The sequence below is a fragment of the Diachasmimorpha longicaudata genome, chromosome 11 (assembly GCF_034640455.1).
Source record: "Diachasmimorpha longicaudata isolate KC_UGA_2023 chromosome 11, iyDiaLong2, whole genome shotgun sequence".
Taxonomy (NCBI): Eukaryota; Metazoa; Arthropoda; class Insecta; order Hymenoptera; family Braconidae; genus Diachasmimorpha; species Diachasmimorpha longicaudata.
The window spans coordinates 3,600,955-3,618,783 of record NC_087235.1 but is presented as its reverse complement, the minus strand read 5'-3'; the positions used below and the strand labels follow the sequence as shown (position 1 = coordinate 3,618,783).

At 38.9% G+C, this 17,829-nt stretch overlaps 2 protein-coding genes across 5 annotated transcripts; one reads left to right on the top strand and one right to left on the bottom strand.

Moving 5' to 3' along the window:
- The first annotated feature begins 1,591 nt into the window (after positions 1-1,591).
- On the top strand, positions 1,592-12,176 carry LOC135167298 (open rectifier potassium channel protein 1). 2 transcript variants are annotated; one of them, XM_064130344.1, is made up of 8 exons: positions 1,592-2,346; positions 2,657-3,223; positions 5,609-5,785; positions 6,939-7,316; positions 8,216-8,478; positions 8,563-8,718; positions 9,138-10,095; positions 10,205-12,176. In XM_064130344.1, the coding sequence occupies exons 2-8, from the start codon at positions 3,082-3,084 to the stop codon at positions 11,437-11,439; spliced, it is 3,309 nt and encodes a 1,102-aa protein (XP_063986414.1). In that variant the 5' UTR covers positions 1,592-2,346; positions 2,657-3,081; the 3' UTR covers positions 11,440-12,176. The 2 variants fall into 2 exon arrangements, with proteins under 2 accessions (XP_063986414.1, XP_063986413.1); XM_064130343.1 differs by having other exon boundaries at positions 1,592-3,223.
- An 11-nt stretch (positions 12,177-12,187) lies between these two features.
- Positions 12,188-16,370, bottom strand: LOC135167300 (histidine--tRNA ligase). Of its 3 annotated transcripts, none has more exons than XM_064130354.1 (5): positions 16,211-16,370; positions 15,305-15,607; positions 14,486-14,695; positions 13,023-13,746; positions 12,188-12,837 (listed from the first exon to the last, which is right to left on the bottom strand). In XM_064130354.1, the coding sequence occupies exons 1-5, from the start codon at positions 16,304-16,306 to the stop codon at positions 12,368-12,370; spliced, it is 1,803 nt and encodes a 600-aa protein (XP_063986424.1). In that variant the 5' UTR covers positions 16,307-16,370; the 3' UTR covers positions 12,188-12,367. The 3 variants fall into 3 exon arrangements, with proteins under 3 accessions (XP_063986424.1, XP_063986427.1, XP_063986425.1); XM_064130357.1 differs by lacking the exon at positions 15,305-15,607 and adding an exon at positions 14,783-14,940 and having other exon boundaries at positions 16,211-16,365; XM_064130355.1 differs by lacking the exon at positions 15,305-15,607.
- Between the last annotated feature and the right edge of the window lie 1,459 nt (positions 16,371-17,829).

The following is a 17,829-nucleotide window of genomic DNA, read 5'->3' as shown; positions in this document are numbered from 1 at the left end:
TCCACGTGATCGAGATTCCTCCTAGTAAATTTTTATTTGCTTTCCCATTTTTCTGCATTCCATCCCTGAATGCGGAGGCGGGTGAACGGGGGGGGGATATTAATTAAGCCTAATGATTCTAATTCAAACACCATCAGTTAACATGCAAATTAGTGCATCATTTGTCCATTATGTCTCATCATGCAATTCCCTCGGAATTTCGTCTCTTGCAAATCGAAAGTCTCGTAGAATCTGCGTAAAAAATAAACTCAATTTCAACCCCGATTTCCTAGAATTTTGATAAAATCCGAATTGAATTTACAAAGAATTCTAAAACGTTACCATTGGATTCTCTCTCACATGAATATTCACTGAATTATTAATTAACATTGATAATACCCGCGTAAAATTAATTAATCTATCAATTATTCAATCATTCATCGATCTTGCCATAAAATACACATCCGTGCGAATTTCATGAGTCTCTAATCTTCCCTGAAATTTCCATCTGAATGAGTTTCCAAAGCCGTAAATTGAAAAATTGAAATACCACACGGTAAATCCTTCATTGTCGTCACAACAAACGACATGGAGAACGTCTTCCATAATATTTTGACAAGATGTGATTTTGAGACAATATCGACATTACGTCATTATTTACAGTCGAAAAAATTGTTAGTTCATTGAAATACCCTACACCAATACGAGTGCTACTCTCCCGAAGTTCAGCAACAGCGAATTATTCGCGGACGTGCGTAAAATTTCGGTTTACGGCCGAGGAGTGTAAAACTGTTTTTTCATAATTCTATGCCAAAAAAAAAAATTTACGTTCCTTTCCCATACCCTGTGATGATGAAAAATCATTGGATGCTTGTGAGAAAGGAATTTTCTGAGAAAAAAAAACTCATTTCCGCACTCGTAATGTAATAGACCATTTTCTTGACTCAGAAACACCTGCGCTGTAGGAAAAAATACAATTAATTTCGTTTCACTTTGAAATGGATAAACAGGTCTATTAATTAACCCCAACGATCTCAATTCAAATACCATGAATTAACTTGCAAATTGCTGGATCATTTATCGATCATGTCACATGGAGAATCGATCGATTCCTAGGCAAAAAACGTCCGTGTGCCCAGGTTGCGCAAACACACGTCATGTGTGAGGATAACTTTTGTCTTCCGATTTTCATTGTCACGTCAATGACAAGATGGACAATGGTCGGGTGATCGTCATTGGGTGATCAATAGAAAAATGCGAGTTAACGTCTCGTATCACGAGGAATTTTTGAATTGTTGGGGCTCGGGACAAATGTCTGAATGTCATGGTTTCAATGGTGTAATTGGATAATTGTTCTGTCTATTTTTATGCGGAATAAATCAGGTATTTTTGCATCACATGCTCGATGCTTCGACGATATTTGTCACCTGGTTCTAGGTAAATTATTAGTCATTTGGTGGGTTTGCGGTGGAGAACGGGGACCGAGGATCCCAGTGAGGAGACATCATTCAGACCCCGATGAACAAGGACAATAGTGATAGGAAAATTTAATTTTTTCTCATAGTGTCAATTCCTTTCTCTCAATAAAGTGCAAGAGGCAAAACTTTGGACCCAAAATAGCGTATTTTAAATGTAATCGGTGTCGATAAAATATTTTTTAATTTAATTAGTCGTAGAAACGGTTTGGAAAATTTCTTGCCAATTTTTTTATGTCGTGCAAAAATATTTAAAAATATTAATGGAACAGTCTACTTTCCTTGCTGGGAGAGTTCTCCAGAGGAAATTAAACGCGCCAATGTAACAGAGTATCTTTCACTCATCCACACTCACTGACTTCCACACGACTGATCACTGAGTGTGATTAATATTCCGGATTCGATCGTGATTACAATATTGGATCATCTATTTTTAGACATCGGTTGTTTATGCAGAGAATATAAATGTAATTAGTTTTGTAAAATTGATTAGCATAATTCGAGGTGTAAGTCATTCATGACATGAGTCAATACATCCACAGTTGTTAATGAAAAGTTTCTTTTTTGAAAATTCATTAGCGCAGTTGTAGAATCGTCAGGATAATTTTTTATGCAAGTCAACGAAGTAGAGAATAATGCGGTTATTTGCAAAAGTCATCAACATCCTCTATTAGATTTGCTAAATCCAATTTAAGATAATTTCCTGATTCATTGGGAAGTTAATAATGACAGTTCCTCAATCAGACAATTTATCAACACATCAGAATTGATTACTAAATTCATTCATTGTTTCGATCTCCAGATTTAAGTGCATCAGTGCCCGTTCATAACATTATAAATGATGGACTGCATTTGATTGAATCGGTGATAATTTCTGCACCTGATAGAAATGGTTTGAACGATTTTTATTAATAACTCTTTCGATAGCAATTTCCCTCAACTTTTGAATATTAAACCGAACAATAATAACGTAAAAAAAGCTGAGAACCTCAAGGAAAACCCGACGTGTATTAATTTTTTTTTTTTTTAATTTTTGTCCTCCAGATTTTTTAAAAATTTTCTTATGAAAAACTGAACAGAGAATTTTGCAGTCAATTTAATTTGTTTTACAACTGACATAAATAACAATCTTCAATGATAGAGTTTATCCACCAATGGACCATTGACTAGCAAATTATCTATTTAGTCTTCTCAAATTTAAGCTCATCACCTCCCCCCAAAAAATTAAAAAGATGGGCTGCATCTGATTACCTCGTTGATGATCCCCGGGGGGCCGTAAAAGCGCAATCATCCAAAAAGTGAGATAATAGCCGGGACATGATAAAAGATCCAGTGAAAAACATGGGAGAGGGGGATGGCCGCACGAAAGCCAAGTGGGTGCCGGTTAAAAGGGAGACACACGGGCTTTCATGAGGATCCGCGATCGACGGACATCAGTCGGACTCGAAACACGAGTGGACGATTGCCATCAGAGGAAACCAAGAATTATCAAATAACTTCGTGATGATTTCGTGACATTTACGGTGTGTTTATCGGGGTGATTCTCCCTCGTTGACTGGATTAAGGTGGTGATACTTTTTTTTTTTCAACCCGGGGAAGGAGAATTTCACTGTGATAACGTGGAAACATGTCCAAGAAACAATGGATGGTACTGCTCATGCTGTTCTTGACCTACCTTCTTCTTGGTGCCTCGATGTTTTATCACATCGAGAGCAGATTGGAGATTGAGAAAGTACAGGCGGCCAGGATGGAACGCATGGAAATTAATGGTACATGTCAGGCTTTTTTATTATTCGTTAAAGCGAAAAAACGAAGTCGCGAACAGTGGAATTTTGTTTTGTTGTGATCTTAGGATTTTGTCAATGAATTTCGAGGAGACAAGTGCTTCATAATTCTTGGAATAATTCAATATTTGGAGAGATGGGAAATATGGATTTTTCCAGTTATATTTCACTACTTCGCTGTCACTTTTTGACATTCAAATAAATAAATGTCGATTGGTACGACCTGACATTAATAAATTATCGTTCAACGTAATTATTTCGTAGCTCCACAGCGAGTTAATTATTGAGACTTGGATTCATATTTGTAACGAACCTTTAAATAGAATCGATCGACAATTGGTAGAAATTCAAAAAATTTTCGGAACAACTCCCGCGGTTGATTTATAATTTTTTTTTTCGTGAGACATTTCCATGAACAAATTATTACTTCGATAAAGAGAGCACACCAACAACAAGTCCAATGACACAGATGGAAAAAAATTAAAAGTAAAGAAAAATTATTTGATCGTCAATTTCGATTCATCACATTGTCAACTACCCGATATAATCTAATCGCTTATCACCGCGATTACTTTACTATGAAATCAGTGTTGTGATCACTTGTGCCTAATACCTGTCATTTTTTTATTTCATTGCGACAAGGCATGAACGCGTCGTGGGTACTCGAATAAATAGTGAGGATGAATTATTTTTTGTATGCAGAGGAGTGTCCCACGATCGCGGTGTGCGAGAGGAAGGTCTAGGCATTGTAACCAAACGGCGTCGTGTACAATGCCGCCAGTATGTCCCCAAGGGCCCACCGGTGGTATTTATTTCGGCTCAACTGACTAATCCCCTCATTTTCTAATAGAATGGCTCGTTAAGTAATAGAGTAAATAAATGAAATCACACAATTAAAAGAGGAAGAAATATTTTTCAAGTCAATTGACGCCAATTTTGTGGGTGGAAGCGATGAAGAATGAGAGTGAATGAGAATTTTATTGCTTTATGTGCATAAAAATGGAGTGCTACGAAGATTTGAAAAATCTAGATCAGATTTTTAAAAATAAAGCTTTTTATTTTTAATTTTTCTTTGACAATTTTGGAACGAATCTATCAGCTGCGAAAAAAATGACGTGAAAAAATGAATTTTTTGAAGCAGAAAAGATTTAGTCAATTTTTGATCGAATTTGTGAGGAATTTGTGCGTACAAACGAGAAATTGATTGCTTCGTGTGAGTGAATTCTCTCAAAATGAATTATTTTAAAATCATATCTAATGAAAATTATTGAAAAATCTAAAATTGATGACAAAAAAATGGGAAATTTATTGTGTCCCCAGTATTTTGGAATTCAATTTAATGGCGCTTTCTACAGCATGAAAATAACAAAATTATCGTCATGATATAGGTGTCTTTGAACTACCTCCACCCGGTGAAAAAACTGAAATGGAATCCTAATGAGCGTAAACGGGAATTTCATTACTGCATGTAATTACTGTGAACACAAATCGATTTTTATAATGAGAAAATAACATGATTAACGAAAAAGGTGTGTTACGGAGATCGTCAGTAGTCGAAAGAATTGCCATTCTTATTTCCATCGATCATTGAACCTCGAAAAATTAATTTATTCTCCTTCATGATCGCGAAGTACTCGTTTGAGGATTGAATTGAGGGATCTATATGGAGTAGCCATTAAACAATGTCAAGTTAAATAGATCAATTGGCTGAGTAACTCCTCTCGTAACTCGTCTCTCCCACGATACAATCAGCACTGACGAGAATAAGAGTGAAAAAGCTGAAAAGAATTGTCGGAATTCCCAGTGAAGAGCGAAGATTGCTGGATTTCTTGGGGGGGAATGTTGTGATTGAATTCCGAGTGCATTCAGAGATGATCGTGGGACAATGAAGAGCGTTGGGCGAGTGCTGGGACGATGGGTTGATAAGATAATTGTTGACGATTGAAGAGAAACAATAAACTACACAATCATTTTTGTGGTTCATTAGGAAATGTTATTTTGCTGGACCTCGTTGGTCTTTTAGATGGTGTTATCATGACAGGGAGAGAAAAATTCTGTCAATATTACCTGCCAATTCTGTAATCTGCCAGTCCAAACAGTATTCAGTAAAAATTACGAAACAGTTTCGTATTTTTTACCAACGTTCCATAATTTTTCTGGAATGTTTTGAACTTTTTCCTGAAAATTCACTGAAAAGTGCGTAATTTTTCCGTAATTTGCCGTTTTTTACCAAATATTATTCTGACCGACAGATTACGGAACCGGCGCGTAATTTTTAAAGATTTTTGCTTAAATTCTCGAACCTATTCGCAAAAAACTGTTTCACTGATTTACTATTTTTTTCTGTATGTCAATAAATTATTGTTGCAGCTCTCCTCCATGCTCACTATATGCCAGAATCCACAGAAGACCAGCACGAAATTCTGGACAAGCTGACAGTCTATTGCGGTAAATCCGTTTACAATTACAGTGATAGCGAGGAGGACCAATTGAAATGGGACTTCTACAACAGCTTCTATTTTGCCTACACTGTCGTCAGTACCATCGGTAAATATATTTCTCACTCCCAATTGAATCATTGCATGACGTTGTTTATTGCGTGCGGTGATGAAATGTAAAAAAGGGATGAAATTCCCGTGTTAATTTCAAGTCACGAAGACTTCCGGATAATTTATCAGACGTAAACAGCAATTTGTCACTTTACGCAGAAGAAATTACGAGTGGTATAAATTCATTGTCGGCATTCAAGGTGACGTCAATGATCTAATCTGAATGTTATAGAATTTTTTATCACCTTTTCACACAGAGAAAAAATTGTTATGTTGTAAAGTTCCAAAATTCTAAAGATCAATCCCTTGTTGTGGGTGAATTTACCACCAACTTTCAGTGATGAAAAGCAGTAATAATCAGACTTATTTGAGTCAATGTGTCACGAATAATTGTTGATAGATTTATAAACATTAGTGACATATGCCAAGAGACCAGACATTTGTTTTTACCTTCACCAAAACTTTTTTTTATTCACATCAATTTTTGGAGATGTGCAAATTAAAAAAAATATTTATCCAAGATTACTAAAGCAATAATGACAGATAATTTATGTCATATTCTGTTTGCTCTAGGGAAGTATGAGACTTTCTGAGATATCCATTCCAAAATCGGTTTTTAACGATAGGTAAAGATTATCGTGAACATCAATCAAATTATCGCTCCACAAGTTTGCTTTAATATCTTCCTAATCAGGTTAAAATTTGTTATCAAGCTGCAAGATAGAGTTCTAAGCTATTTATTCCAAGTGGGGGCATTGTTTTCATCAACACTCATGTTGGAATGTACTGTTAAAATATTTCTTCCAAATAGTCAACCGAAAACTAATGAAATTTTGCACAGAATTTCACTCTCGACTCAAGACATATTTTGGACTCTGGGAGTTCCTCAGGCCCAATTTTATAAATTTTATAGTTCAATATTTTTAATGAAAACAGAATGAGCAGAGAGTGGGAAACATTGGGAATCTTTCGAGGGATTCCCCCAGAAAATGTCTGAGCAGGAAAACTCGTATGCTGATGGAACTGACCGATTTTTCTTAAAAAATTATTTCTAAAGCTCCGGACTTCTTGAATGGATTTGATTAAAATCTGATAGACAGGACTAAGTATTTTTTTACTCTATTAGTTTTTCATTTTTGCTGCCCCTCTAGGATATGGAAATCTGGCTCCAACGAATTCTCTCAGCAGAATTCTCATGATCTTCTATGGTCTCATTGGTATTCCAATGAACGGTATTCTCCTCGCACATCTCGGTGAATTTTTCTCCATTGTATTCATCCGAGCTCACCAAAAATACAAATCCTACAAGCAACATCACCAAGACGAGTGTAAAAAAAAATTGACCCCCCTGGAAAAACGAAAAGCTGGTCTGGCTGTGCAAATTCTCATGTACCTGGCACCTGGTTTCGTTATGTTCATATTTTTTCCCGCATTCCTGTTCTCTTATTACGAAGGATGGTCGTATGACGAGGCTGTCTATTACGCATTCGTTACACTGACTACCATTGGATTCGGGGATTACGTTGCGGGTAAGTCGAATTAATTAGTTTTCCCTCATTTCACGGAATCGACGAGAGGAAATCGATCGAAACATTTCGATTGGGGGCTCACGACGGTACAACAAAATTATGCCACCTTTTCCTTCTGGGGAAGAACTGATTTAACTGATTAAATTTATTATTTCGTAATCGATAAGGACGACTGAGATGTCCTCTGTGATTAATCTATCATATGATTCCTAATTTGATAAATGCCAGCGTGTGAAAGTGGACTGAACGTGAAGGGAATTTAAATTCTTGGAATATTTTGCTTGTGTTGCGCGAATGGAAAAGAATTCAAAAAGAAATTCAGGACATTTTTGTAGAAATTGAAAATTTTCGAACATTTTTAGGAATTTTGCATTTTGGGTGAACTTCATTTTCCTAGATTTCAATAATTTTCAAGAGAAATAATTTACAATTTGGTGATGGATAATGTTGATTGAGATATTCTCTGTGATTAATTTATAATCTGATTTTTTATGCAATAAATGCTAGCGTGGGAAAGTGGACTTAAGGTGAGGATCAGCGAAGTTGTTCTAAATGTTTGGTGAGAAAGAATTCAATAGGAAATTCTGAGGTGATTATTGAAGAATGTTAAACATTTTCCGCTTCGATTTCAATGAAAAAATCGCATCAAACAAATTAGAGCGAAAAAAAAGATGAACATTTTTTCATAACAAAAAATTTCATTCCAATTTCGAGAAATCAAAATTACCAGCTGATTTTTCTCGGAACATTTCCCCCATAAATTTTCTAATAAATAAAATACCAAAAAAACGGATCGCGTTTCTACCAGAATTCTCCATTGATTTTTTTTGCAAATAGTCTTTTTGTGCATAAAATGTGCATTTAAATTCCAATTTCAATTTCGTAATATTTTTTATCAGGTCAAGACAACACAAAAGGCAGCGGTGTATTCTTCATCATGTACAAATCCTTCCTCATTGCATGGATATCCTTCGGCCTCGGCTACGTTGTCATGATAATGGCCTTCATAACAAGAGGAATGAGAAGCAAGAGGATAGTGCGTCTCGAGCATAAATTAGCCATGAATCTGAAGCAAACTCAGAATAAAATATGGAGTGAGTTCAACAAGGAGGTCGGCTACCTCAGGCGTGTATTCAACGAATTGCAGTTGTCCAAAGTCAAGGTGAACAGCTCGACTGAATCATTATACCTTGATTGGGTGATTGATCAATTAATTCAGTTTTAATTCATTTGACGAATTTCGTAGAGAGTTTACGTGGACGAGTATGACTATGAGATGCCGCCGACGAAGTTGATGAGGAGTAATAGTTTTCCGGATCTACGGACGCTTGTTATTGGGGGATTAGCTCCACCGACTCCACCACATCCAAGAAGAAGGGCTAACAGTGAAGTGGTGCCATTGGTAATTATTCATTTCTACTTATGGAGACTAATTCCTTTCTATTAATTTTCAATTTCCTTTGAGAACAAATTAATTAAAAAAATACTATCAAGAGAATTTTTTTGGAGTTTGTCATTTTTGGAGACTATTTAACAATTTGTCTTTGAGTTCAATCAGTAATTGCCATTAAAGATCAAAGATAACTGAGATATTTAATCGGTACGAGAAATTAAAAATTACTCAATTAATTATCAATATAGAATTTCAAATTTTTTATCACAATGTTAAAGCTGTTATCTCAATAAAGATTACAAAATATCAGTCGTTTGTCGGAAAAATTTTAGCGGAAAATATTTACAAAACAATAATTACTCTCCCCCCAGTTATCAAGAACTATTTTCCTCTTTCGCAATCAACCTAATCGATCAACCCTTCCCCAGGAGCCCCCAGTACCTCGAGTAGTCTCCGAAACCGATCTCCAACGAATTGACAAAACAGCGACCTTCGCAACCCACGCAATGGTCCAACCAGCAGAGCTCCTGGCCCGCCTGGTGAACATCCTCGGTTACATTCCACCACCCCCCGATGATGAGGAACAGACCCCAGAGTGCGACACACGTTCAGGAGTCGAATGTTTCACCGACAAAGAAATCCTCTCCACCGAGCGTAGATTTGGCCTCGAGCGATCCCCCTGTGGTAAGCCCCGTTCTCGAGCAACAAGTGAGGTCCGTCTGGACCCCAAGTTCGAGCCCAACGCCAGCAGAAATCAGGAGTGGACCTGGTCGGGTCCTGCGGCCTCCCGGAAGATCCAGGAGCTCATCAGGGCACGACGAAATGACGCCAAAACAAAGGAAAAAGAACGAGAAAAAGAGAGCAAATCAATCTTCCCAGCTCTTCCTAAATCAGTTCCACTTCCCAAATGGATAAAACAATTGTCAGCTAAAAAAGATCCTCGACCGAGTAACTCAGTCTCAGCTGGGGAACTCGATGCAGACGACGAGAGTTACCTCTCCAACATGAATCCCCTGCCCTCGTCCTCAACATACTTCACCCACACGGGGGCGAACCTACCCTCATCACTAGGAGGCAGTAATCTCCTGGAGGAGACGTCTCTGGCGGACTTCCTCCGAGCGTTGACGGCCCTTCACACGAGAGTTGGGGCAGTACCAGAGGACTACATCAAAAAGCCTCAGAGAAAGATGGGAACTGCTTCGCTGACCCCACCAAAGCTCCCCAGCTTGCTCACCCTCTTCTCTCCCCCTGGGTCGCTTCCTCAAAGCAATCAGTCGACTGTTACCGCGGACCCTGCAGGGAGGAGGCTCTCGCTGAGGCCTGAGACATCTGGCAGCTCGACCCCCCTCTACAACCGCCGCAGCTTTGCAGCTCCAGGGGTCAAAGGTAAACAGAAATATTTTTTATGCTCCCCCAGTCATGTCATGACAATATTGAATAATTGAGAAAGAAAATATCTTCACTCCATTCAAACCCCCAAATCCTTGATTTCCAGGTAGAACAAGAAGATTCTCCCTTCGTCCAGTGCCGACACCCCTGGGAACGACCCCTCAGGCGTCTCCATATCTGGGGTACTCGAAGCCCTTCCCGAGTCCTTCGCCGCTATACACCTCAGATCCTCCCTTCGAGAGTCCAAGAGAGCCGTTGGTGCCGATGGAGAGTGCACCGGGGTCCTCGTCTCCAGTGGCGGTCTCAGGACACCGCAGGTTCTCCCTGAGACCAGCCCAGTTGGACACTCCCCCAGGCCCTGCAACGCCCCAGGCCTCCAGGGCGATGCCTAGGTGGCGGGCTGGAATGCTACAGAGGCAAATCAATCAGCTGCAACTCCAGAAGAGGGTCCGAGCGTTCAGTCTGAGCGATGTCAACACCGAAGGGATGAAAACTGGGGAGAAGAACATTGCCATCAGTCCCCTGGCACTGGAACCCTCTGTTAAGACAAACGCTGGGAAGGGCCTGACCCAGAAGACCGTCACCATAGTGTCTCCAAGCCGAGAAGACAAGGGGAAGACGAGTGACAGCAAACAGGGGAGACCCAAGTTCCTGAGGGCGATCTCTGCCTCCAGTAATCCTTTTACTTCTGCGATAATGAATCCATTTTTCGATAGAGACGACAAGGATCGAAAGAAAAAGGATTCGGGGACTGGAGAGGAGTCGAATGAAGGTCGAAAGACAGTATCCGAGGCTCTGAGGGAAGTCAAGACCGTTACAACGGCTCCAGCAGAGGCTGAGGTTCAAGATTCCAGGGTTGAATTAGGGCAGACGGTGTCCAGAGGTCAGGATGAACTCGAGGTGCCTCAGGATGAGGCGTGTCCTGAGGAAAGGGGAAGTGAAAAATTGGGGGCAGCTGACGGGGATAGTCGGACTGATAAAACGAGAAAATTCTCGGTTGTGTCGATGAGTTCATGGGGGGAGGGGAAGAAGGGCGACAGAAAGGTGTCTACTGTGTCTGAACACAGCACAGGGGAGTCCTCATCAAGCAGCAGGAAAACATCTTCTGGGAGAAGCCCTGGCGATAAGCCGAGGATTTCCATTGACTCTTACAAACCACTTCTGGAGGTCAGAATTGATAAACCCAGTGAGAACGTCTTCGAGAGGTATCAGAGGGCTTCCATGCAGAGTTCCTCGGATGGGGATTCCCTGCAGGAAGTTAAGGTTGTGGCGGCGAAGGGGAGGGAGGAGAGTAAGGTGTCATTGGGAAGGGATAAAGGTCCGGCGGAGTCAACTAGTTAAGGGAAGGTGGGAAACGAAAATTTAGGAATGACCTGGGGATATTTTTAGAGATGAACTCTTAGGGCTTTTATGGTGAGTTGAGCCTTCAGGTTTATCAGTTTATTACTAATTTATACGTAATTTTTAAAGGATACTGTGATAGTACCTGTAATTTTGAAGTATTTTAGAGATTACGTGAACGAAAAAATTGCAGCTCCAGCTGCTGGAAAATTTTATTGACTTTCTATCAATCTTTCAATCTGTTGAGAAATTTCGCTGCTGTTTTGTGGGTTTCTTCAATAGTAATTCGACAAGATTTTGCAGTCAATGTGCTAGGTTTTTCTTAGATTTTTCACGTGTAATTAATAGGAGGAGGTGACTGTAAATTCTAGCCGGGATCTAGCGACTCCTGATGTGCTTTTTCAATCAACAACAGTCAAGAATGAAAGTATTTATGAGAATGAGTGAAAACGAATTGAAATTCGTCATCTCCTCAAGTTTAAAAAAAAAATAAACTCAGTCGACACGAGGTAATATCTAGCTTTTCATGTAAAATTATTCTAAATATCATTTTCCTTGTAAATATTCCTGCTCATGATGATAATCTAGGAGATAAATTGCCCGACGTGACACGTGTGTCGAAATAACCTAGCAATAATATTTTTGTAATAAACTTGTGAATTTATAAATTATTGAAATGAATTTGTAATAGGGTGACTATTTTTATCAATAAATTATTTAAAAATGTAAAATAAAAATAGTACTGAGACATTTTTTACCACAATTTTATTGAAAAAAGTGTTTGAAATAAATTACGAGTTGTTATCATTGATCTATCATTTAAACACAATTTTCACATGAAATTAATTGATTCAGGTAAACTGTGTGTCGATCATTTGGTACAGAACATGTGAAATTACAACGCATATGAAACAGAAAATTCCTACGATCACTTAGATTGATTCTGTAGCCACTTTTGAATCTCTTCGACGAGTTTATCTCGAGGTATGGATCGTTGAGCTCGCGTTGACACTTCTCTGAGAGTGACTTCGCCCTTCTTGAGCTCTCCCTCACCAATAATAATGGCCAGAGGAATTCCACTCTCCTCGCAGTACTGCAGCTGCGCCAGGAGTTTGGGGTTCTTTTTGTAGTGGTGCTCAGCTTTGATGCCAGCGTCCCATAATTCAGCTAGGATCTTCATTCGCTCCTCTTGGAAGTTCTTCTGGGCAGTTGCAACATACGCTTCCACCTCAGTGGTTCTGGTTTTCTGTCCAGAATTAGCTTTACGATTCTCGAGGACACTGAAAATTCTCTCTACACCTAGAGATACCCCTACACAGGGGGTCTTCTTTTTTGCATCGAACATACCTACGAGATTGTCGTAACGACCACCACCTGCTACACTCCCTACTTCACTGTCTGAAAATGAAAAACAGATAGATTAGATTTTACTGAAGCACAAAGCGAGTTAAAAGAAAAAATTCTGTTCAACTTGGTTTTAAAAATCAAAATAAATTGAGTTCTTCAGAATTCATTGCAAAAACCGTGTCTAATTAATGATAAATTTTATATGCATAGCTAATATGAAATTGAAAAACATTTACCAGTCAAAACAGCTTCGTAAATAACTCCAGTATAATAATCAAGTCCCCTAGCCAGACTGAGATCAAAAAGCACTTTATCGGTGACTCTATAAATGTCACAATACTTCAGCAACAGCTCCATAGCCTCGAGTCCCTGCTTAGCCGCACTTTCTTTCATGAGTACCTCATCCTGCTTGAGTTCATCAATCAGTTTCACACCCCCACTCTTGGAAACGTACTCCCCAATTTTATCAGCAATAGCCCCATCCAACTGCTTCTCCTCGACCATCTCCTTTCTCACCTCTTCCCAGGGGCTCTTGTCCAGTTTATCCACAGACGAGCAGATAGTTCTGAACTTGTCCTGAGGAACGCCACATGCTGCGAATATTCCGTCCAGCAGACATCGGTGGTTGACCTTGATGACGAAGCCACCGAGTTCCAGACTCGTTAAGGCTTCAGACACGATTCTAATGCACTCTGCATCCGGTATCATGGGGTCGTACTGTCCAGCAATGTCAAAATCACATTGGTAAAACTCTCGATAACGTCCCTTGGTCATTGAAGGATTGTCTCGCCTGTAGACTTTGGCAATGTGATACCTCTTGATGTTTGTTATCTTGGACATTGCTAAGTAACGAGCGAAGGGCACAGTGAGATCGTAACGCAGGGCTAGTATCTCACCGCCCTGGTCCTTCAGGTCGTAGATCAATTTTGTATCTTCACCGTATTTTCCGGTCAGGACTTCCTGCAAAGCACAAGTCACAATATTTTCCGTCATCTTGAGTAATTTATTTTTGTAATCACAGGCTGGTAGAAATATTGTTGTCATCGTTAAAAACTTTTCTTTATTTTTTTTACATCTAATAATTGAGAATTTAGATTTTAGTATTATATCACCAGGACCGTTTTACTATTACCATTTGAAAAAAGTAGAGCAATCTACGGAAGTCACATGAAATTTGTGAAAGCAACGATTTCAAGCCTAGAGGCGTAAAAAGGTCGGTTGGTTCATTGACCACCGAGTTTCTCAAGGTACAATTCATAAACAATTCCCCCATAGCTTCTCGTTCTCAGAAGTCTGTTCTACTCAACTTAATAACGGTAACAAATCAACTACAAAAATTCTTCTCCTCATAAAGTCAATCATTCTCAAACCCTGTCAAATCAATTTTCGAGGATGATAAAATAGGATAAATCCATACAAATAAATTTAAACAAATTTTTCATTGCTGAAAATGTATATCATCTAAAAAATCGCACCGAATGTCTCGAGAAAAATTACGTGACTGTTTCGTCATTGAACTGGTCATTTAAATTATTCTTGTGCCTTTCATTTCACTAAGAGAATACATTGAACAATCGAGATCGATCTCCGGAAGTGACAAGAATTTTGTGAAAGCCTGGCTGTTAAATAATCCACGGAAATATATGTAGAACAATATCCTATTGTTAAAAATATAATAATAAAAAAATATTGCACATACCTTGAGTTCAAAAATAGGAGTATCAATGGTCTCAGCCCCATGACGTTTAAAAACACTGATTATTTTATCCAAAACACCGAGTCTGAGTGCCATCTGCTCCGGATTGTAATCCCTGGTACCCTTGGGGGTCTTGAGACTGAATTTCTGTGGCTCGCTCCCATCTCCAAGCTGTGCTTTAAGCTCTAACAGCTTAGAAACCTCCTCAGCGATCTAAAAAAGTCCAGAAAACACTTTCACCTTAATCCCAGAGATAATTTGAATAGTCAAACGAAAATTATTATTCACTTGCTCTCGTACCTGCGTAGCGGCAACATTTGACGAGTTGCGACATTTGCAGGCAGCAAGGAATAAATTAGTTCGCATCAGACGTAACATGATTCATCGAGGGGGGATGAACGATTAACGGCAGAACCAGAATCAAAGTAAAAAGTCCGCTTCAGTGATGATTATTTCAACTAGTTACAAACATCAGAGATTTTTTATTAACTAGTATACGTCACTGCCACAATTTAATATTGACATTTACAGCGGAATTATTGGGAATATTGCAGGACAATTATTGGGTTTCAACTGATCTTCGAGAGAATGGATTAGTTGAATGTTTTCATTGGTATTTCGATTGGCCCTGAAATGTCCCTCAAAAATACTCAAGTACTCAATCATCCAAAAGATATAACTTTAAGAATAAATTAGCTGCGTTAATCCCAAAAGAAGTTTCAACAGTTGACACAACGAATTTGTTTCAACCGAGAAAATTATTAAATCCGTGTTTTCCATTAATTCAGTGGCAGTGTCGCATAATCATGGGCACTGCCTCACCTTTTTATCAATACTCTCAGTATCTCCACATTTACCCGAGCTCAATGAGTCAACAATACCCTCCAATTTTGTTTTGCAACAGCCCTTGACAAATTTATCCCGCTCACTGGGTTCATAACTCTTGACATTGATAAACCATCTCTTCAAATGTGGATAGCTCTCGATTTCACCGTTCAACAATTCAATGCAAATATCGTACAGCTTTTTGTCATAGTACGAAGGTACCCAACCACCGACGTAACTGATGTTTCCAAGATCGGTGTTAATGTCACCCAACTTTGACTTGAAATCTACACCAACTGCCTGATGAAACGGACAATATTGGTACATTAATGAGAGGAAGATGGGATGAAATGGAAACATTTCGTCTTGAATTAAAAAACAAAATTTCAAGAATTTTGTGCTAGTGTGAGAGAATTCCATGTTTACTTTGGTAGGTTGATTTTATTGGAGTATGGGAGGATGAGGCAAAATGAACACATATTGCATTTCACTGACAAATTATCCAGAAGAGTCACGTCCAAGCCGATCACAAGGAAAAATAATTATTTTTCTCATGAGAAAAACTTGCTCTATTTCATCATCAACCGAACCTGTGATTGACACTTCAAAGAATCAAATGCCCATTTTACCCCATATATTTCTCCATCAACATGATTTTGTACGTAATAACGTATGAACCAGGTATCAAATAGAACTGGGACTAACGGAAATTAGCTAAGGCAATAAAATAAATAAACGTAATAAAGATTAAATTCGTATTCTCATAATTCGAGTGAAAGTTAATCCGAATAAATCTTTGGGTTAATAACTCGAGGCCGGCTGACATATCTCCATATGCGACTGTACAAAATTCCTTGAAATCGTCAATAACAGAATAATGCATTATTGGTGATTATCACTCACTTTGGAAGGATCTGCCTTGGCAGCTTTTAATTGCCTCACGACTTCGCCCTGTATTTTAATCGCCTCCAACACTTCTGCTCGTGTTTCGTCAGCCATCGTGGTACCACGCGGTTAAACACACACCACAAAGCTCCAATGACTGCAATATGATGATTTCAGATGTTTCGTTCGAGCGAGCGGCCAGGAACGGTCCGGAATTGGAGCGGTACACAAGCGCCATCTTGGACGCGCTCAGTGTCTCTGTTGCACCCGGGCGTTCGCGGTTGTTTTCTTTCAAATGGTGAATGTTTTTGAATGCAATGGGATACTTTTTTGCATTTGAAGGGGCTATTACTGGAGGCTCGACTCCAAGTGTGCTGGGGGGGATAGTGAAGTGAGATGAAAAGGGGAAACTCGATTCTGCTTCCTTTCTAAACAATTCGGTCGTTTACGCCGGGACTTTGAGGTAAGTTCCATGACAATGTACCGCCCAAACTCACCTAGGGCTTCATCATGATCAGCAAACGAGGGATCCTATCATTCACTTTAGATAATTATTTTGGCTCTTTCACTGTTCCTTTGCTTATCACGGGCTGTAATTGCCTCGGTTGCTGGTCGTGATGATCTGGGAGAAGGTACCTTAATTTGTTGAAAGAAGTCAAAATGGCGAGGATCTGCAAGAAATTGTCTGATTGTCAACTATTTAGGAAATCCTATTTTTTGTGTACATCATTCATCTTTCGATGTATGCCCTTGACCATTTCACAAGCCCATTTTTGGGTTATATTTATTTCTAAAATTAAGATAAATTATGAAATTGACTCTTACGTTACATTCTCATGAAAATATGAATTTTCATTTTTTTTCCAAATCTAGTTTAATGTCACTATCGAGAAGATAATTATCCTGGTGTCCATGAAATATCGATTTCCTTTTCCCAACGCATACGATTTATCGATAATTATAGGACAGTGGGGTCCAGTGGACCCACCTCCAATAGTTTTCTTCAAGTTCATGCAGCAGCAAAAAAAATAATTCATTTACATAACCATACAATGTTAGTAACATTAATAGCCAATAGTTAAGAATTAATATCGTTTAAAAATACGTAGAAAATATGAATTATACCCCACGTGTCTCTATATGCACATGCGCTCTCTTTCATGTACTTCAATGAAGTAGGAAGACTATCAACATCACGTACAACTTCCTCATGCTTCACTGGCTTCGGGGGCTCGTCTCCTTTGTGATTACTCTATTCGCTGCCCCACTTGAAAACCCCACACGATATAATATGACTTTCGTTTGCGTTTATGTGTACATTGCATCCACAGATATGCAGATATGCGGTTGCTCATGCACCAGATAAACCTATGACGAAATTCTTGTTGTACCTGATAAGTTTGAAAACTGGTTTGGAATACCAGCTGGAGATCTTGCACACGAGCCTTTCTATTTTCAAGTGCAATGTACTCGATCAAGAACTGGTTCGATCACACGACTGTTGACCTAAATCAATTATCGAAACGTAATAAAAGTCGGAAGTTCCTGGAGTTAATTTATGGGACAATATTCACTCGAAACATTCGATATTAATATTCTATATCAGAGATAAAAATCGAGAGGGAACTACTCGACGG